Consider the following 21607-nt stretch of genomic DNA (forward strand, 5'->3'; position numbering starts at 1 on the left):
ATAAACGATATAATATAAAAAAAATAAAATAAAAACACATTAAATTAAATCCTCATAAAATTTGATACAAAAAGTTCATTTTGGAAATTGAAATAAAACAAGAAAAACACTTTTGAATGATTTTCTTCTTTCTTTCTGATATTTTTAAATACAACAAATCATGTTCTATGGATTTATCCTTCTATTTATATTTTTTACTTTATGCCAGTTGGCAAACAACTTTCAGCTGTTAGTGTTATCGCCACCTTCTCAGTTAGAGAATGGATCATAATCCATTATCATTAGACTCTTTCAAAAATCAAAATTAAAAACATCTGCGGAAGAGGATTGTGGCCACTGACAAAAAAAACATACGTTTCTTTCTTTTGCAGTGGCTCTAATCCTCCACTAAAACTAACTCCAAAATTGAATCAGCTGATTTTTATGAAGTCTTATAATTAGTATTTCCCTCTTATTCTCTTAGTACAGTCTAAAAATGTATGTTTTACTCTTTCTACTTTGCAAAAATCATAGCAGGCAAAATCTTGTGCAAATGACAGAAAGAGGCTCTGGAAAGTACTTCCCTTTTTTTGCCAATCCAAAAACTAAATAAACAAAAAAATTGTTTAAGCATTTTTAATTTAAAAAAAATGTTTCAGTAGTTATTCTCACAAAATCCCATTTATATTCTTATCTTGCACTGTTTATAAAGTCTGCCATTGAAATGCCCTACAATGAACACACACACATTGTTTTTACATATATATTCAATTCATCATATTTCATATTTATTTTACAAACACATGCCCACAACAGTTATTTGACCAATCCAATAATTGAAAAGATTGCTCTGGGTAATACATTCATTATAGTGACTGACTTTGGATGGACATGTATGCAAACAAAAAGACATCAGAGATAAAAAAAATAAAACATGTTCCTGTCCATTTTATGAAACAATGGTAAACAAGCAAGTTTTTATTGAAATCAATAGATAAAGTTGAAATTGTCCATAAATCTTTGTTTTATCCATATTGAGGTGATATTGTGGCATTTGAAAGGAATGCATCAGCAAGTAGTTCTGACTTATATTAACCTCTATTGCTTTGAGAATTGGATTCAAATGGAAAGACACAAAAACACAAATTATTTCTTTGCCAATTCAAATCTTAAGCCCATAAAGCAAATACTTTAGTTGACAAATATATATATTTGAATATATTAGGACAAATAGTTTAAAACCCACAAACATATTTTTAAATACACAAAATACACTTCATCACATTTACAGCATAAACAACCAGACATGGCACTGATTCAGTTTCCTGTTTAACACACACTTTGAAGGGGGTGGAGGGACCCCAGCTCCAAAACCAGAAACTGTGGGTAAATGCAAATATAAATCAGGGCTTTGCGAGTTATTCTGGCTTTTTTAAGGCTTTTAGCCCTCTGTAGTGTGCCTTGTCTGTCTCAGAGGTGCCGAGTCATTGTGTTTTTTTCTCTCCCTTTGGCTTGAGGAAGAAGACTGGTTGCGTGCAGCAACGGTAGCACAAAGCATGAGGCACAAGAGCGTACAGGACATTAACAAGCAAGAAGACAAGCTGACTGTCAGCTGGTACTCTGTAAGAGAACGGTGTCCGTGTGTGAAGGGATGCACCGATGTGAGAGAACTGGGCCTGTAAAACAGAGCAGAAAAAGACGCATGAGAAAGAAATTACAGTGAGGAACAAGCAGGGGCTAGGATTTTTTAAAAATTACAGGAAACGTTAGACATTTAAGGATGTAAAATGTAAAGTTAAAGCAAACGGGATTTATAGAAGCTGTTGCCTAAAAAAAAAAAAAACAATGTCAGGCCTGATATAAAGATGCCAGCAGCTTCTCCACATCTCAGATATTCTCAGAGTTGACTCCAGGGCTGATTATTCAGCTCTGCTCTTTGGTTAATAGGTATTTGATTACCTGAGGGGTATATACAAGTCGCACGCTGATAGACCATATCTGACAAAACACACTGAGATGTGTTTCGACCCAATTCCATAATTCCATTCAGTCCACAGACTGAGTGAAAGTGCACCTAAAGATGGAGGTGGCAGCATCAGAGGTTTTGTTCAAGGCGGATAAAGTTATGAAAACCTCCCAATACCAGTCATATTTCACCCATAATTTTCAGATGTCTGTTAAAAGCTGAGGAGGAAGAGAAGCTGAACATTTTAAGCATTATAGTCAGTCCAATTACACACCCAGATTAACGGAAGAATGGCTTAGTGAGAGGAAAATTCAAGTTGTTGTTGTTTGGGATGACCTAAGCAATTCCAGAATCTAGAAGACCTGAAGGAGAGGGAATGTCATTACAGCCTGATATATTTAAAAGAGTTTTTATGGCAGAAAGAGCAAAAACTGGAAAGTCTAGATGTGGGATGTGGATACACTCCTTTCAAAGAAAACAGATCATTTTTTTAAAACAGTGGGCTGAGAATGAAACCTTGAGGAACACCATCTGTATTCTTTGTATTTATAGCTGCCATATGACATAAAATAGTTCTACTTACTGGCAAATGAGATTTGACCCAATGTAGTGCATCTCAAGCAAATTTTTCTAATCTTTCAATCAGTATGTTTGTTTTCAATCATAACAAAATGCAACATTGAACTGAGATCGGATGAAGAGACTAAAGTTTTGAATGCATCACTGACAAGATGCGCCTTCCAAGTGATTTGGTGAGGCTGAAAACTGGATTTAAAAAATATTTTCTGTCAAATAAAAAAAATATTTAAAAAAATTAATCAATATGACATTGTCATAAATTAGAATTATATGGGAAGCTTGGGGTGCAGTATTTTCTTTTCAATATTGCCATATATTAAACTTCAGCATAGTATATATTTTAAATGTAAAATGAAAGGTTAACACAACAGGAGAAGATGATGTAATTACAGCTAATATTTTCTGTTAGTAAGCCATTGGATCTAGACGTGTAGTTGTTGACATACCCCTAAATAACTTGAAATGTAACTAAACCCGCCCTGTCATCTTTTCTAATTAAGCTACTGAAAATGGACGTGTTTCATAGCAAGCCAGCCTTCTGGACCATCAGCGCTTCTTTTTATAGCTCCCGCTGAGCAGTTGACATTTAAGTGAATACCACCAATACCACCATTCCTCTCGGTCTGAAGTCACCTTCTGCCCTTAGTCCCACTGATGAGTGACGTGGCAGCTTGGAGCTCAAACACAATAGCTGCTTTGTATGGCGGAGATGAGAGTGGCGCACTAGCTGCTGCCGCCAATCTTCATAGCGTTCCACTTTTAGATCTGAATAGATGTCTCTATTGTGCTCCCTGGTTAATTCACTAAAGAACAAGTCAATGAGTCCAGACACATTACAGTAGAAAAAGTTAAAGAATAACCACAATGTCACCATGAAGTCACTCTTTTTCTGTCATCTGGTCAAAATCCTTTGCTTTCCCGCAGAACTCTTTCACCTCTGTGTAATAAGGCCAAAACTATTACACTGACATATTAACTCACTATTTTAAATACCAAGACACAAAGTTAACACAGAAACGGATGCAATTTTTAGAAAAAACCCTGACTGAAGGTGAATAGTTGAAGCCCTTTCAGATACATTCACAAATGTGGCAGTTGGAGACTTCCTGTTAGTTCAACTTAAATCTTTTACACAACCTCCATAAAAAGCCTGTAAATAAAGTGAGAGGCTGCGCAACTCTATTGCTGCATAATCTCTGCAATACATTAAGCAAATCACTTTTAGGTGATCTGTTAAAGGAAATAAGTTGTTTCTTCTGACAGGTTAGTGAGTGTTTTACTAAAGGTCAAGTGAGGTGAGCCAAATTAAGTCGTTTATCATTGATTTTGTCTGTTCGACAAAACTGACCAGCTTCTTTGCATCAACACAGCATAATACTGCTACCACCATGTTTCTTTATTTGGATGCTGCGTCAGCATTGGATTTCCACCACACATAGCATTTGGTTGTGGACCAAAAAGTTGGATTTTTCTCATCTGACCTACTTCTTCCAAATGTTTTGTGTGTTCCCTACAAGGTTTGTGACCAACTTTAACAAAGATTTACTTTGGCATCTGTGATGTTCGCATTGTACTCTGTGTTTTTTGTTTGAGCCAATTCATGTCACGTCCCTCATTTCCGTTATTCCTCGCACCTGTGTTGCTTCCTGATTGTCTCCCTTCTTAAGCCTCTCTCAGTCACAACCACGCTGCCAGATTATCGAACGCTTTCAGCAAGTAGTTTTCCAGCACTTCTACCTCACCCTCATAGTTACTACCACGCTTTGTTCCTCGGATTTGCCCCTTCTGCCTTGCCCTTGTCGGACTGTTACTGATCACCCATCTGGATCTCGACCCACGCCTGTTTCAGTTACACCGCTCTCGCCCACTCCCACGGATTCTGCTCTCAGCCCCGATTGTGTATGACCTCGGCCTGTCTGAGTAAGAATTCGGATCTGGATTTGGTTCTTCTGCTGCTTCACAAGGTTGGTGCGCTGCCCTGCATCAGCGCTTCCCCTTCCCAGGCACTTCCTCCCGAGCCCTGCGCCAGCGCAGCATCTCCGCCTTGTCCCTCAGCCGATCACTACAGTAACTGATCGCCAAGCCAGTGCTGCAGCTGACGATCCTGTGTGCCTGGTTTTAGCTGCCTTTTAATAAATATCTGAGTTTACCGCTCACTCCTGTGTCGTGGCTGATTTTCTGGGTCCCTCTAGTGAATCATTACAGGCATCTTTTCAGCCATAACTGTTTTCTTACTACTCTTCCATAACGACCAGATTTGTGGAGATAATAACTAGTTATCTCTAAAGTGTCTGGTATGTCTTTAAGTATTCTTGAATACTTTCTGTTTGTCTCACGTAAAATCCCTCAAAATGCCTAACAGTTTGTGTTTGAAACATGAAATGAAAATAAATAAAAAAAAACACTTTTTTTGCACTTGTGTGTGCAAAAACGTTTGACTTGCCTACCCTCCGCTGTGCTCAAAATGATCAGTATTACCTACCTGAGCCAGAGCACCTGAGTGCACAAGAGTCAGATCGGGCACCCATTCACATCCTGGGACCAACAACCCATACAGGGTGATGATGTAGTAGGGTCCAGAATACAGCATGCTCGCTAGCATCTGGCAAATGTGAATGCAGTTTAAGACATTAAAGATCAGGATGTGTTTAGATGATGTTTTATCATATTTCATGTCATTGAGTTACCTGGACTTTGGGGTAGGCGGAGGGATCTTTTAGGTATGGCTCAAACTGCTGGGTGTAGTCCTCACACCATTTACTGGGGCAGTCCAGAACAACCTCCAAAACAAACACGGGCCACTGATGAATCATTTCATCAGTCCAGGATTTATACTTGTTGACCCTGTCACAGTTTCTTACCAAGCCTCTGAAGACACAAAAGGCCAAAGCTGGAATGAGGTAGACGATAAACAGCAAATCCAGAGGTCTCTGGAGCAAGTTTGTCCGCTGTGATTCCTGAATGCTCTGAAAAATGACATTCGACTAGTTTTCAACTGTCTGTGCTCCTGACATGAGCATCTACAGCTTAAAGCGCTTTGCTGTCTTCATCATTGAGAGAAAATGACCAAAGATCACCACTGAGATCAGAGCTGTTGTTGAAAAAGTTACATCAGCAATTTGTACTCTTATTTTCTGGACTAGGATCTATACACATAATGGGTGTATAGGTTATTATTAGGTTCATATATACAAATAACGTTAAGTATTATTACATATGAACAAAGCCTACCAATTTGGTTCTATTTTCCTTAATAATATGAATTAGCCAATGGAAGTATAAATCTGCAGTCACCAGTGCTTACTAAATTAGAGATTTAAGATAAGTATGATGACCTGGAAGAATTTAATCTTCAATTAAATTTGTTATTATTATTATTATGGAGAGTATTGCCTTCCCATTTATTGACAGAGCAGGTGTCTTTCCTGTTTTTGCTGCTTCTTGTTATCATAGAGACTGTCGGCTACAGACACGTTCTTGCTATTTGTATTTTTAAGTTTGGAGTGAAAATGTGCAGAAATAAAAGTTCATGTTAAATGCTTCTATTTCCTTTGTCTTTTATTTTTGTGTCAGACATACTAAAGTGTTGCTTTTTATAAGACAAAGTCAGCATGTGAAAGAAATTTGTGATATATTCTCATTTTGACCACTTATTTCAGACAGAGATTCACATTACGAGCACAAATCTGCTTAAAATTTATGTTCAAATTGTTACAGCTGAGTTTGAGAATCATAGTTTTTTCATGTGTAATTAATTTTGAGGCAATGAAATGCCTGTATGTTATAATTAGCACTGTTACCCTGAATGTTTATCCCTGGAACCTAATTACCCCGTGTTTTCCATCGCTCCCTCCAGATCAGATTCGACTTCTCAGTAGTTCTGCCAAGAACTCAATAAACTTGTAGGTTTTGTTTCCATTGTACAAAAGAATCACTGATGAACTATTACTGGTAATAACCACACTTCATAAAAATCCAAACTAACCTTTTGAAATCTGTTATTTATCCACATTCGGCGTGGGTTTGGTGTCACTTTGATTTTTGCCTTTGAAACCAAGAGGAGTAAAACTATCTAACCCTTAAAACCCTACAATATTATTTTGACCACAGAATTTACTCCTTGTGTCTTCACAGACAGGTGGAGGCAGAAGTCATTGGTATAAACTATTTTATACTCAAAGTAACAAAAAGGATGAACTGCAGTAGTTCATCCTTCAGGAAAGTAGAGTTTAAACTGCTTTATTTCAAATGTTTAGCAGCCTGCAACATTCATTTTCTACCCTGGTAATATGTTTTTTCACTTGGAACTATAGTGAAATGCTGATGTTGATGATTGGCGTGGTGAATCAGTCGGTTTCTGGAAATGTTCACTTCTGTGTCTTATATCCTATGCAGAGAGCATTCAGCAGAAGATGTACTAAAGAGTACATGATGAGATTTGACTGTAGCAGATGGTTCAAGTCATCTATTCAAGTGAGTCTAAAGCAACACCCCATGTAGAATAATTGAGGATGTGCAGAGGAATCCAGTAACTTACCGTTAACTGAGCATCGTGTGTAGAGGGTTGACTTAAGATCCGGAAGCAAGCCCAAACAGACACTGTGATATAAAGCATGTGGAGGACGAAGAGAGGAGTGACTTGGCTCCCATATTTTCCTGGACAAAATACATAACAAGATAACATATCACTGTGAGAAACACAGATTCACTTGAGAATTAAGAGTTGCTCATCTAAAGATACCCCCGTTATTTTTGGTGTTCTTACCCACAGCATTCCCAAGAATGTAGACCATGGTGCCCATGAGAAAAGAACCCACCCAGTACAGTCCAATCGCTCGGTAACTGTCCCTGCGCAAACCATATAACACCGCTATTATTACTGCCGGAACCACATGTACGGACACACACTTGGATGGACAGGTCATACCCCCAAGTAATGGCAGCAATCATAAGCAGATACATAAGATAATGCACACAGCCATCCCAATAGGAAATCATATGTCCATGCGCTGTATTAATGTGTGGTTCTGCCTGCAACACAGAGATTTATCTGTAAAATCTATATGTGGAAACATGTTTGTGAGCCACACACTGTATGCACAGCAGTTTTTACCTCTTTGAGGTAAAACGTCACAAAGCCATCAATGATGTTGTCTTGCTCCAGCCCAATGATCAGATTCACCACGCTCAGGAATGCCAATACTGCATACACTGCATTGAAATCTTTAGTTAGTTGATTAGTAAACAAAAATAACAATAATAATAATTTTGTGGTCATGAATAACAAAGTAGTGGATATATTAAGCAGTAAACGTTTTAAGAGTCAAGACAAGGAAATCATACCATAGAAAAGAGGATCAACAGGAGCCTTCTTCTTGAGCATAAAACGAACTGAAATGGTCAGAATGAGGACTGCTGTGCACCCAGCGAAGAAGAAAGCTTCTGCACTGAATATTAAGCAAAAATTCTGATCTCTAGAATAAAGCAATTTTAATAGCACTACACATTTATAGTTTTGTGATCCTCAAACCGAGTTAGTTGAAAATATACTTACCTGTTGTTGTAAATGAAGGAATTGAATAAGTAGCAGAAAGGGATGGACATCAGTGAGAGCATGAACACCCCCGTCCCCGCAGAAGCGCTCATTGTTGAACGTCTGGGGTTTTCTTGAAGAGAAAATACAATCAACAGAAATCAGCTCCAGAAAAGTCCCCGATTAGTCTGTGTCATGTTTGGAAAAGAGGGATCTGTTGCAGTCATCAAACTTTCAGTCCTGCTCTCACTTGTGAACCCAGTCTTGTCCCTCTCGTCTTTCTGGATCATCAATGCGGGTTTTTTTCTTTTCTTTTCTTTTTTTTTTTTTTTTTACCTCTTACCAACGTTCAGGGGCGCTCTCGTACACAACTGCTCATGCTCAGTGAGGCGGGCAATCTGCCATGTTTCATGCTAATCACACAGGAAACAATGCGAGCGGGTTATTTTTTCATTATTGTGAGATTACATACTTTTTTAAAACAAGAAACACCGAGATCTAGTCGTTGACTATAACAAACGACAAACAAAGCATCATCTCCAAAAGTGCAGCGGTATAGTAAAAAAGCTCAATAAACATTTACACACTATAATGATTCAAATGCAGTTAATATGAACAAAAGCATAAAGCAAAATATATATATATGTAATTCCAATCTTGAGTCAGTAATGTATGACGCACAGACTTCAATTCAGGGTTAAATAAATATATGTCAAAAATCATCATAATTAATTATCTTAGAATTAGAATTATTTCAATATTTAAGAATTTCAAATATACACATATTTAATATATGTATATGTAATATCTGATTTAGCAAAACCGAAAAGTGCACTTAATATAAATAAACATTAAAATTGAGGAACATTTATTTATTTATCTAAATTCTTGTTGATGAATGAGTGTAGAAAATTTGTGGAACTACACGGAGGAGCCCACCAGGGGGCAGTAATGCGACTTAAACAAGGCCAGACGCCGTCCAATCCTAAACGAGGAAAATGTGTTTTTGTAGGAAGTACGTCTCTTTAGCAACCGAAGAACCTGAGCAATGGCCTCCTGCGCGATGGACAACACGTAAATAAATTAATCACCTCTGCGGTCGCTACACGGTATCATTAGCACTTTGCTCTTTGCAGGATCAGAGGCAGAAAAACTGCTGTGGCTCGTAATGGCCAGCGGCGGCGGATTGGCGTCGAACCAAAGCGGTCCGGAGGCTCCGTCCAACTCGGTACAATGCGGAGCGGCAGCGGCTCTGTGCAACATGCCAGCCTCGGCTCCCGCACCGTCCGCCTCCCCGCCGGGCCTCGGCCTTCAGCGGGAGCCCGTCTACAACTGGCAGGCGACGAAGAGCTCCCTGAAGGAGCGGTTCGCCTTCCTCTTCAACAACGAGCTGCTCAGCGACGTCAGGTTCATTGTCGGGAAAGGCAGACAGGCCCAGAGGATACCTGCTCACAAGTTCGTCCTGGCCGCTGGCAGCGCCGTGTTTGATGCCATGTTTAACGGGGGGATGGCCACCACTTCGGCTGAAATAGAGCTCCCTGATGTGGAGCCTGCAGCTTTCCTGGCCCTGCTCAGGTAAGGTGGGACAGGTGGTCCCAGACCCCCCAACACAGCTTTCAGATGGCTGCACACCAGCAATGCACAGAGAAAAACAGAAAAGGTCATTTTAATAACAAGGGAACACAAGTTGTTTCCACACCAGCCCCTTCGAGAACGATAAGCGTATTAGAAAATGGATTATATTTACGGAATGGAGAACCTGTATGGAGAAAACTCTAGATTATTTTCATTCAGCAATTCTGCACTACTTTGTTTTGATCTATTGTAGGAAATCCTAATAAAATATATTGAAGTTTTTGTTATGTGACAAAATGTAAAGGGAAAACAATGTAAGGGACAATATAGACTTAAAGTTTCATCACAATATTTTGTGGCAGTATTGTGCATAGGCCTGTCATGATGACAAATGTTGCCAAAAACGATGACATTGTTGTTTTGGGACCATTTTTAAGTAATATAAAGGTAATGGCATAATAATGGAAAAACACATTCTGTAAGATCAATAAACATTGAATTCTAATGAACATTTAACACTGGAAGACATTTTAAATATCCAAAATAAATAAATAAAACAACAGAAACATAAAATAAATTATAAAGTCTTCTAAATTTATAAATTATAGACAAAATTCTTCTTAAAAAATTACTGGCTGAGACCAAAGCACCAGAATGAAGACCAGTTCTTGTAGAAAGAGAGAGAAAAGAGGAAAACGATAAACCATGCAAATGGAAATTATTGAGCTTGTTTTAATTTATCATGCGATTAATTGATTTATTGTTTATTGTGACAGGCCTAATTGTAATAACGATAAACGTGACCATAAAAACTATTTACTACTTCTTTTTCACACAACTTCCTGGCTGTGACTGCATGACAGAGCAGTCACAGCCACACAAACACAAACACTGCTCTTGAAAAACATGCATCTTTAATGCGCTTCTTTAGGTTACCAGTCACATAAAGAAGTCACAGCACACATTAACGGCATTTAATTATATTTTAAAACGTATTGATACTCTTATTAAAGCAAACAGTGGAGAAGATTCTAAAAAGTAACGATCCAGACAACAAGTACAGTATTTTTAGACATTAACTAGAATCAAAATCAAAATTCTTATCATGACAAGAAATTTATCACAGTAAAAAAATAAATGCCCACCCCTCAACCAAATACACGTGAAAATATAGATTTTCTTCACATTTGAATTCGAAGCTTAGGGTAGCTTGGTGAAAAATGCTTATTCTTATTCTTGCTATTCTTATTTTTGCTGTGCAGGTTTCTGTATTCCGACGAGGTCCATATTGGTCCAGAGACTGTGATGACGACTCTGTACACAGCAAAGAAATATGCAGTCCCAGCTCTGGAGGGCCATTGTGTGGAGTTCCTCACCAAGCACCTCAGAGCCGACAACGCCTTCATGCTTCTCACTCAGGTTACTGTCAGTCAACGCAGCTGCGTAGTCAATATATGATAGTAGAGGAACTAAAAACACTGAACAATGTAAATAATCCTCTTGGATGCAAAGTGCCTTTACTCAAACATGAGGTAATGTTCTTTTTAAAGTCATTGTTAACTGGTGAGACACTCACAGTCTTTTTTGGTGGCTGTTTTATGACATAAGTCACTTGGTCTAATCTCCATTTATATTTTCTTGGTATATTAAGTGGCTCCCAGTTTTTCCAAGTAGGCGTTTAATTACATTAGCTGCTCTATTTTGTGTTTATTCCTTCAGGTTTCAACATTTTGTTCTACAGTTGCTTGATATTTCTTTAACATCTTGAAGGACTGCGACGTAAAACATAGATTCTTCCACAAAACCTAAGCATCACACATTCCCAGTAGTGGTTTCCGAGTGTAATTTTTGGAAATGAACCAATGGCAGTTGAAGGATTTTTCCTTATTATCCCTTAATTGGCTCTGATTATCAGGTCATGCACTTAAAATAATATGATTTTTTTCCCCACTGGTTTATTAAATGCATGAAAAATAAGGTGCTTTCTGTTTCAGCCTCAAGACACACTGACTATATTCTTATATATACATATGATTCTTTGGTTTTAGTTAAGTTAAAATTAGGTAACACTAGGGACATGTGCTTCTGCTGTTAGATAAAAAAATATATCAGCTCCACTGAGGAACTTGTTGCACATGTTTATGCAAGTGTTTGCTACATCCTGAAAATTAGTTTCTTTTTTTCTTATAAAATGCATTAAAACTGGAATAAAAACCAACTACATTTTCAGTCAGTATAGTGTTTACACAACTAAAATATAAAATCTTAAGTATTTTTGTCTAGTTTCTAGTGCAAATATGTGTGTAGTGTTGAAATAAGACAAAATTAAGTTACTATTGACATTTCCACAAGAAATGGGACTTTGTTTTGAGTCAATAATTCAAAACAAATTGAATAGTTTGTTTGAATTGTCAATTAGTATTAATTGAAAAAAGTACAGATTCTACTGGCATTTTTTTCACGTCTTAAAGCATAGGAAAAATGCCTTATAAAACTTAGATACTTAAATAAAATTTAGACAAGGGTTAGAGACAGAAACAGGTAGGTTTGTAATATAATCTCTCAAAAAACCTGCAGTTCATTTTTTCTCATGTCTCACTCTAGAATGGGGGGTAAATGGCAGCTTAGACTGGAAATTGGCCATGAAGTGCCTGATTGGTGCATCTCTAATGAAATTACAATGCTTCATTTGATTCATCATATTTCATCACTGGCATGGTTTTGTATTAGTTTTACACACTGGTAAAATTCAAATGTATGCGCGTTATTTAATTGCTGCAGCCAGCCTTTAACAAAATGAATGGCTGTAATCTGAATATTCTGCTCTATTTCACAGGCGAGGTTATTTGATGAGCCTCAGCTTGCCACTCTTTGCTTGGACACTATCGACAAAAGCACTGCAGACGCAATAAACGCAGAGGGCTTCACTGATATTGACCTTGGTATGCGAGTCTTCTTCACTCCGTGTGTGCTGCTCCGCCACTTTGTTGTAGGATCTAACAGTATAGCTGCTCTGTGTGTTTGTGTGTGTAGATACTTTATGTGCAGTGTTGGAGAGAGACACACTCAGCATCAGGGAGAATCGTCTGTTCGAAGCGGTGGTCCGCTGGGCAGAGGCGGAGTGTTACAGACAACAGCTTCCCCCGACCTCGGAGAACAAGCAGAAGGTTCTGGGAAAAGCGCTCCCGCTCATCCGCTTCCCGCTCATGACCGTCGAAGAGTTCGCAGCCGGTATGTGTCCTGTTAGAAGGACCGTTTGGTTATCAGTGTGTCCTGAGCAGATCAGCCGTCACTCAGCACGTTCTTCATGTTTCCTGATGTGTCCATACAGCTCCAACCACAGAAACCAGTTTGATATTTTTTCTTGTGCGACAGGGCCTGCCCAATCTGGAATATTGTTCGATCGGGAGGTGGTAAATCTGTTTTTACACTTTACAGTAAACCCCAAACCACGGGTCGACTACATTGACAGGCCTCGCTGCTGCCTCAGGGGGGAGGAGTGTAGCATTAATAGATTCCAGCAGGTTGAGAGCCGGTGGGGGTACAGCGGCACCAGCGACAGAATCAGGTCAGCTTACGTTCGTTAGTCAACGCCTGGACGAAACCCGTGGTTTGTTTTAATAACCGTTCTCCTGTTTATGTTTCTCTGTAGATTTAATGTTAACAGAAGAATATCCATCGTGGGTTTTGGCTTATATGGCTCAATACATGGACCCACCGACTATCAGGTCAACATTCAGGTAAGGCCTTCAACCTCTGGTCCAGCAGGAATGGCGTGAGTAAAAACGATAAGCCAGATAATATTTTTACATATAGATTTAATATAGCTTTTAGGAGTTGTTTTTTTTTTCATGGAATAATTGCATTACATTTCCTCAGCAGAATGTCACTCAAAGTACCAGAAACGTGTTTTTAAAGCAATTTATTTTTTTGTCATTAGGTTGAAAACTGTGTGTCTTTAGCAGATTTTCCATAAAAACATCCCATGGAAGAAAATATGTTCATCCACTTGTCACAAACTTTTATGCTTTTTTTGTTTTACAACCCAAAACATGTAAATAAAATATTGGTAATTTAAGACAATGCGGTAGAAATTACAAGATGTCTCTTTTCAAAAGGTTATATGATATTTGTGGCTCTAAAGTTTTATTAAGATGGGCTGAGAGCAAGGATGGCTCTTTGGACTGTAAAGTTTGCAAACCTCTGACATAGATAGATTTAGTTACCTTATGACTTCAGCTTTAATCCTCTTTGAAGAGGGCAGCCAGAGGAACTCATCATATTTTCACTCCTAGATGTGACTTTAAAAAAAAAAAAAAATTGCTTAATACAAATCTGGTGGTTTGAAAATAGGGATTTCACTAGCAATCTTTACAATGTTTTCACAGTTTTTAACTTTTAAGAAAAGGCAACAGGAGCAAATAATAAAGCAAAGGTGAGAACTGATTAAACCTCCTTGTAAAAGGCAATCATTAACCTGCTGCACAATCCAAACAAATTGCCCTTGTAAAAGAAGTGCAGTCTGTGCTGGGACCTTTTACCACGCCAGTTTTGTCCCTAAATGACAACTTGCAAAGCAAATTTTATTATTAGACAAGATGGTAAATATATTTTTCAAATGCTGATTTCATCTATTAATGAAAAACAGTACTTATGTGACCACATGTAGGGAAATAAAACCACCCTGCTTGTTAAATCATCAATAACCTCTTTCTTCTTTCGTTATGCAGACAATACATGCAATGCTTCTGATAATAAATCAACAATTTCTTGTTTTCAGATCTTAGAGAGTGACAAACGTATCACACTGGGCCAGAATGATACCGGTTTCAGCTGCGACGGCTCAGGAAACACCTTCCGAGTGATGTTTAAAGAGCCTGTGGAGATCCTGCCCAACATCAGCTACACTGCATGTGCCACCCTAAAGGTTAGCCTGAGCATTTCGTCAGAAGAAATCACCGCGAAAACTTGAACTAACCGATTCGTGTTTTACCTCACAGGGTCCAGACTCTCATTACGGCACTAAAGGGTTGAAGAAAGTGACCCAAGAATCTACAACTGGGACCAAAACTACATTTCTGTTCTTTAGCTCACCTGGAAACAACAACGGCACGTCGGTAGAGGACGGCCAGATACCGGAGATCATCTACTACATATGAACTTTACATGCTGCCATGCAGGTACAAAGAACCAGGGAGACCTCAGGCCACTGGAAGGACTGGACTTCTGTGAATGGATGCAGTGCCTCGGGATCGCCTGGAGTATTGTGTGTGTGTGTAAGTGAGAATGCCGTGTGTGAGAATCTCTGTACATATATACACGTGCAACTCTGTTTGCAAAAAGAAAAAAAAAAAAGTTTTTCGGGCCTAAAATTTTATTTCGTTGCAAGTTGTCTAAATACTGATGTTCTGTCTGTGCAACTAAGCTGCCTGTGGTGCAGAAGTTGCACAACTAAAACAACAAAGATGGCAACACAACTTTCAATGAGGCCAACTCGCTATGTCTGTTTGTGCTGATGCATATTTTTAATGTGCACTGTTGTACTTTATAAAACAGGTGTCTTCAAGTACCTTTTCTCTGTGTTGTACAAAGTCTCCCTGTGCTTAATTTTGCCAGTAGTTCTTTCTGTAACTTATTACACAGTGTTTACTTAGCATTTCACTGAAATGTAAAACAGGAAACAAATGTTCTGAGACATTTATGGGTATATTAAACCGGAATTAGTTTATTTTTAGCTTTTGGGCAATAAAACGCGCTAAGACCAAACCGACTGATTCGTTCAGTCAATATTTCATGTGTGTTCTTTTGTTGTTGTTGTTGTTGTCGTTGTCTGCCACTAGGTGATGCTGTCTCCTAAACAAATTTCAAATCAGTGAAATTATTTAACTGCAGAAGACAAGTAAAAAACTATTAGTGGAAGTTATACATTGAGAAATACCTTTAAATTATTTATTTTTTCTCAAACAATGAATGTATTCAGTAAAAAAAAAAAAAAAGTGATGCAACATTGTGAAAATCCAGCAGATACTCTTTTTTTTTTTTTTTTTTTTTAACGATTTTTTAAAACGTTTTTTTTTTTTTTTTTTTTTGCTCGAAGGCCATTTATTTGACAGTACTTCCACAGACTAGTGGGGAATGAGAGGAAGGACGATATGCGGTAAAGGTCAAAGTGTCCGGGACTCGAACCTGTGACGGTCGCGAGGAAAAATGAGGCCTCCGTACATGAGTCACGCGCTTTAACCCCGCCGTGTCAAAAACACTTTTTATCCCATTTTTAAGTGGAGTATTATTATATTTGTTATTTTGAAGTTGTTTTTAATGAAGATTTTAGCAAAGATCAAAACATTATTTCACAACAACTTTAGCTTCTGTTATTCTGACCCAAATCATGCTGCGAAGGGCCCTAGCACTGCCCTGACGGATTTCCTGCTTGTGTGAGCTGAAGGGCCGAAACATCTCAAAATCCCAAGTGCTCTTGCATTGCATAAGGTGTACATGCATTATGCGGGACACGCTTTGGAAACAAGAGGGCCCTTTTAGACAGCTGTGAGTGGGCTTTGATGAGGAGATGGATCCACGATGGCTGTCAGGTGAGTCACCGAGACCTGAGAGCTTCTCCTGCCGACTGCCCACTTAGACATCCTTTTATAGAAGAAAGATTCTGTAAAATCAGCTTGACGCAAGGATTTTTTTTTTATTACACCCACGATGTAAAACAGTAATAAAAAAAAAGTAGGACACACACTGAAGCTTCTACTCTCACCTGTTTTGTGTTACAAGGCCTGGAATGTGTTGAAATACATCTCCATGTAATATTTAAAGGATCTATTAGGACTACATTTCCATTGAACAAAGTGATAGATGATAAGCTTGAACACAATGCTAACTGTATCATGTGATTTCTTTTTTTTTTTCATTGCTGAAGTTATTAGCTTACAAATCCATGAGAGGGTGTTGTGCTTTAATGTGTGTGGTGGTGTTTGTGTCTGCTATTGTGTGGGTGGGTGTATGACAGCAGAATGAGCTGTCTTTGACAGTTTGAGCCTTCGACTGGAGCACTAACAGCAGGGAAGGCGATTTCTGCCTCTGCTGTTGGTTCTTGACAATTTATGACACACGACAGTGCAGAAGTGAGATGTTTATCACAATGAAGCAGGACTATATTAGGCACTGCTGAGGACTTTGCTGTGCAATAATGATAATGCGTATCTGCGACTGTGGATAGCGTCCTAATCTCTTCTAAAGTGGTTTTACATCCAGGATATGAGTGAACACTTTAACATCAAAGATTATAGCCTTTTTTCTTTTGGGGGGTTTTTAGATAATATGCAACTAAAAAAAAGTTTGAATCAGAAACTTTGTCTCAGACCGGATTTATTTAGACCTATTAAAGTTTAACAATTCACACAGTACTCAGTGCATCATCCAAAGAAGAAGACTATGACACAAACCTGGGGCATTAATCAGAGAACTCTTTCTTGTTTACAGTTTTACAAGCAAATCACTGTCTATGACTGAAAACACCATCACTGTGATGCAGCACGGTGGTGGCAGTATCATGGTCATATGAAGCGGCGAGGTTGCTTTTCCTCAGCAGAGACAGATAAACTGCTTAGAGTTTATAGGAAGATGGCGGTAGCAATTTCTATTCAGATTTTTGACTAAGCTTAGCCATGCATTCTGGGAAACAGGGTTAGATACTTTACATTTCCTGGCCCATCTGCCAATTAATAGTTTTTATTACACAAACGCTAACAACAGCTCTAACTGGAGGAGACCTCAAGGTCTCATGGCTGCTCTCACAACCTGCCTGGGTAGAAAGACAGGATGATAAAAAAAACCCCGATTATGTCAACAAATTTGAACCAAGTGGGTCAGGCTTGATGGTTCCTATAGGTCTTCATTCTTTGTGTCTTTTTCTGTCTCTGACATTTTTGGGTTTTTTTGACTCAGCATCCAGAGCTCAGCTCAGTCAAGCTGCTCAGTGTTTACTATGCCTCATTCGTTAACTGTTAAGAAAAATAGACTGAATCTTTTGTTGTTGTTTTTTTCAAGCATAATTGGTACAACACCGTACAGCTGCTAGGAGTTGTAGATGAAAATTAGCAATTAGGGAGAAATCTACCTAGTCTTATATGATAGACAGAAATGTTTGTGTTGTGTAATGGACATTGTCTGTTTAAAAACAAAGAAAAGAGGAGGATATGAAAAAAAACCTCTTAGAGTCTACAGAAGAGTAGCCTCTAAGAGTAAGAACAGCCCTGCAGGTATGGAAATAAACGAGTTTGATGTATTTGCTCAGCTTTTACATTAAATCTCACATTTTTCCTGTTCTATGACTTTATTCTGAAAATTGTTCCATTTTGCTCAATCTGACTCAGAAAACAGTTTCCTTTTTTTAAGTCCCTCCTGAAATATGTACTGCACTAGTACACATGCTAGGATTTAACTTCGGGTTGCAGCTTGTCTGTTTTAATTTGCTGACATGATTTATCTTCACACTTACATTTATTTAGGTATCCTGTGCAGTGTGCTTTGACACATCCTCCATATCTGTAACTCATTTAAACGGTATTTAAACAAAATGTTCTGGTGTGAAACACAGCTCTGCGTGTGTGTATATCTGGCTGCTTCTGAGCAAAACTAACCTGCAGGGAAAAAAACAAACATGTTTGTGTGTTCCTTTTGTCCAGCTGGTGGAGGTTATGCAATTTGTCTCCTGATGATTTTAGACAGTTGGCTAATTAAACACCATGTAGACAGGACTGCATGGTGAGCATCAATAGCTCCTGCAAGACTCTGAATAGACAGGAAGGATTTTGATCACGTCAGATGAAACTGCTGCTTTGTGACTTCGTTCACATCAGATCACACAAGAAAAAGGAAGGAAGGGATGTGTTTATTTTTTCATTGCATCCGATAAATTGCCAGAGGGGTCTTGATATTGATGCCGATGAAAATCCATGACATCTGACTTAAGAAAAATATAGAAAAGACAAACAATCCATGAGAACTTGGTTTGTAGCTGAAAACAAAATTGAAATGATCAAAGTCTGCAATCACTTTTTTAAAATAATATTTAAATTCATTAGAAGAGTGATGAAAATATCCAAAAATATCTTTTCACTCTTAAAAATGTTTTCTTTTAAAGTTTTAATTCAAGACTCATTTTGCTAATGACACACAAAGCCTATTTTTAGCTGCGATAGCCCACAAAAAAAAATCACTTTAATGGAAAGACGAGAATAAAGTTGTGATCATATTTATTCAGTTTTATGTTCATGGTCTCCCCGCTTTTACATCATCTGAACCACTGCTGTCATAAAGGATTCCTGTTAAAGGCAAATAAAAAACATAATGTAGACGAATTAAACTAGCAAGTTGAATTTAACTTCAAGTTCAGAAAAATAGCATCATTTACTAGATTGAATTTTCTGATTCATTTGTTTGTGGCAAGTTGACATGATATTATAGAGAAAGAAACTAGTAAGTAAATGCAGATTTAGAAAATTAACTGATTCATTTGTTTTCTATGCATTCAAAAAGTAATTGAAGTAAAAAAAATTAAAGAAGCAGGAAGATCTTTCAATCTTGAATATTTTTTTCAGTTTTATTATTTTGTACAGATCAAGGAATCTGTATGGAATACAGATCATTTTGTATTATTTAGGTACAAATTATTGTCAGATTTTTGTGCAGTCACTTATGGATGCTATCAGATATACATGCCACACTCTTAACCGACACAAGAACTAACCTATTATTGTGACCCCCAAAACATTAACAAGAGCAAACCCTGATTCCTGATAGCCAAATTACATTTGTGTCAAAGCATGTCACACATTTTAACAGACATTTAGTAAACTGTGTCAACTTGTTCGTAGGAGTAAAGCGTGTCTCTCATATGACTGGTGACCTGCATGCCGCTGTGACCTTTTCCTGTATCAGAAGCAGTCCTTCAGTGACACATTTACTTGTGCTTCCGGTTTTATTCACATACTACGAATAAACCATTCAAGGTGAAATGAAGTTCAACAGAACTGTGTCAGGATATTTAGCGAGAAGGGAAAAAAACAGCTGACATTTGAAAGGAGCTGAAAGAAACATTTTTAAATGGACCTTTCAGGCACAGAGTATCCCGACACCCTATTAACGTGTTTGAGTAAAGAAAGATACCACCAGATATAATCAGACTAACAAGCTCGGCTCAGTGGCACAGTCCACTCTCTTTACATGCATGACCTGAGCAGATGCATGATTAACTTATAGGGTGTGCAGCTGGATGAACGGAGGACACGATGTTGTCAAACCTCATCTAACAGCAGCAATTTTTTAAAAAGAAATCCCATTCCTAATTTAAGTGCATACTGGTTAGCATTTGCTCACATGAGTTAATGAGATACAACTGTGTGGAGACATGCATGTTCTTGGCACAAACTGGAAACCACAAATTTCGACAAGAGCAGCAAAGCAAGCATGCTTCCACCATTCAGACTCACATGCAACACAAATCCTCTGTACTGTCTGCTGGAGGCTGGGGGCTGGCTGACCCGGGCCGATCTCAGTCCCTGCACTCTCCAACACCAGATGTAGGTCGCAAAGTGCTGCAGGGGCTGGGGGATGCAGGGCCCCGCCTGTTTGTGTGCAATAGAGGGGAGGGGGGGCTGGAGTTCATTGTGTGCAGACATGTATTTCTGTGTGCGGTAAGAAGGGGAGAGAGTGGAGTGATGATTGCACTGGATGAGTTCATCACCAAGGACATGGCCCCCAGCGCACTGTCTCCATTGCTGTCACTATGTATTGTCCCAAACAGGCCACATGAAGCCTGACAGCCCGGCAGATGAGACTGAGGCAGTGCTCCCATCTCTATACATACTCGTCTCTCTCTATTGTTTTTCCTCCCAGTCTCTAAATGATTCGCTATCAGATAACTAATTAAAATGCAGCAAAGGGTAAATATTTTTGGCATTAATAAATCCTAAAAGGTTCTGGAGATTTTTCCATGCAGTAAAAAAAACAACAAAAAAAACATTTGAAATAATGTTATCCTCTATTTAGAAGATGAGAGCAAAGAATGAGCCGATGCTCATGAAGTGAGTAGGTCAACACGTTGAGGTGAGGTCCGGATTAGTCTTTGCAGCGGCATGAACCCCATTTATGGTCTACTTATTGAAGATTTTCAGAGGATGTTAGTTTATCTTTGGATAAGAAAAATAAGTTTTGGACTTTTACCAAATGCCGTACTTCTTACAAGTCCAAAGCAGGCTAAGGGAATGCAATGCGTTTGTTTAAAAAATAAAAATAAAATCTGTAAAAGAGAATGGTAAAATCTCACTTTAGGAATTTTGATCAAAAGAAATCCCTAAAAAATATTTTCATGGCTGTACAATTTTCTAAAACAATGTGCAATGGGTAAATGCCATTATCTTAAGGAAAACCTCAACTTCCAGGATTAGGCAGTTACTCGGTATTAATGTTAATAAGACTAGAAAATGAAAGGCTAAATCCAAACTGTGCCAACAGGACAATATTAAAAGGGCTGGAGACACAGGACTCTGGGATGTAGATGATTTAATCTGAACTGGTTGCTTCGCAGCCTTCCCCTCTCTTCTTTAGTCGCTCACTTCCTCATCATCCAGCTGAATGTGTTGTCCAAATTAAATGTTAGCCTTGTAGACACTGGGAATCTGAATATAAAACTCAGAAATCATCCCAAATCCAGTAGCATTCGAACACAGTTACTGTTTATCACATAACAGAGTTCCTCTGTTTAATGGACTGTAAAGCTCAAAGTGCCGACATTAAGGCTCTGAGTTACATATGCCAGAGCCAACGGTGCATGTTGCAGTAATGTATTAATGATGCACATCAATGTTTTAGCTGCTTTTAAAAAAATGGGAACTGTTCTGAATATTGACTGTGAATGCAGGTTTTTCTCTACAGAGAGTAAAGTCGGGGTTGAGGTCACAACATGG

General features: G+C 38.4%; 2 protein-coding genes across 8 annotated transcripts; one reads left to right on the forward strand and one right to left on the reverse strand.

The window, feature by feature from the left end:
* Nucleotides 1-826: 826 nt before the first annotated feature.
* tm6sf1 (transmembrane 6 superfamily member 1) lies at nucleotides 827-8376 on the reverse strand. 6 transcript variants are annotated; one of them, XM_023331891.1, is made up of 10 exons: nucleotides 8079-8376; nucleotides 7868-7971; nucleotides 7638-7735; nucleotides 7452-7555; nucleotides 7290-7372; nucleotides 7062-7180; nucleotides 5386-5490; nucleotides 5212-5304; nucleotides 5007-5126; nucleotides 827-1655 (listed from the first exon to the last, which is right to left on the reverse strand). In XM_023331891.1, exons 1-10 carry the CDS (start codon nucleotides 8168-8170, stop codon nucleotides 1464-1466), a joined length of 1110 nt encoding a protein of 369 aa, XP_023187659.1. In that variant the 5' UTR covers nucleotides 8171-8376; the 3' UTR covers nucleotides 827-1463. The 6 variants fall into 6 exon arrangements, with proteins under 6 accessions (XP_023187659.1, XP_023187658.1, XP_023187661.1 ...); XM_023331890.1 differs by having other exon boundaries at nucleotides 7868-7998; XM_023331893.1 differs by having other exon boundaries at nucleotides 7868-7915; nucleotides 8079-8118.
* Nucleotides 8377-9036: 660 nt separating this feature from the next.
* On the forward strand, nucleotides 9037-15398 carry btbd1 (BTB domain containing 1). 2 transcript variants are annotated; one of them, XM_005815618.3, is made up of 8 exons: nucleotides 9037-9632; nucleotides 10895-11051; nucleotides 12469-12574; nucleotides 12666-12863; nucleotides 13008-13200; nucleotides 13285-13372; nucleotides 14413-14559; nucleotides 14633-15398. In XM_005815618.3, the coding sequence occupies exons 1-8, from the start codon at nucleotides 9226-9228 to the stop codon at nucleotides 14789-14791; spliced, it is 1455 nt and encodes a 484-aa protein (XP_005815675.1). In that variant the 5' UTR covers nucleotides 9037-9225; the 3' UTR covers nucleotides 14792-15398. The 2 variants fall into 2 exon arrangements, with proteins under 2 accessions (XP_005815675.1, XP_005815676.1); XM_005815619.3 differs by having other exon boundaries at nucleotides 9038-9632; nucleotides 13071-13200.
* The last annotated feature ends 6209 nt before the right edge of the window (nucleotides 15399-21607 follow it).

This window comes from Xiphophorus maculatus, chromosome 4 (assembly GCF_002775205.1).
Source record: "Xiphophorus maculatus strain JP 163 A chromosome 4, X_maculatus-5.0-male, whole genome shotgun sequence".
NCBI classification, from domain to species: Eukaryota; Metazoa; Chordata; class Actinopteri; order Cyprinodontiformes; family Poeciliidae; genus Xiphophorus; species Xiphophorus maculatus.

Coding starts and splice junctions, on each gene's coding strand:
- tm6sf1 (XM_023331890.1), bottom strand. CDS start 8,170: ATGAGCGCTTCTGCGGGGACGGGGGTGTTCATGCTCTCACTGATGTCC. Junction 7,999..8,078: donor TCCTTCATTTACAACAACAG/GTAAGTATATTT, acceptor GCTTTATTCTAG/AGATCAGAATTTTTGCTTAA. Junction 7,556..7,637: donor TGACGTTTTACCTCAAAGAG/GTAAAAACTGCT, acceptor TCTGTGTTGCAG/GCAGAACCACACATTAATAC.
- btbd1 (XM_005815618.3), top strand. CDS start 9,226: ATGGCCAGCGGCGGCGGATTGGCGTCGAACCAAAGCGGTCCGGAGGCT. Junction 12,575..12,665: donor CTTCACTGATATTGACCTTG/GTATGCGAGTCT, acceptor TTGTGTGTGTAG/ATACTTTATGTGCAGTGTTG. Junction 14,560..14,632: donor CTGCATGTGCCACCCTAAAG/GTTAGCCTGAGC, acceptor TTTACCTCACAG/GGTCCAGACTCTCATTACGG.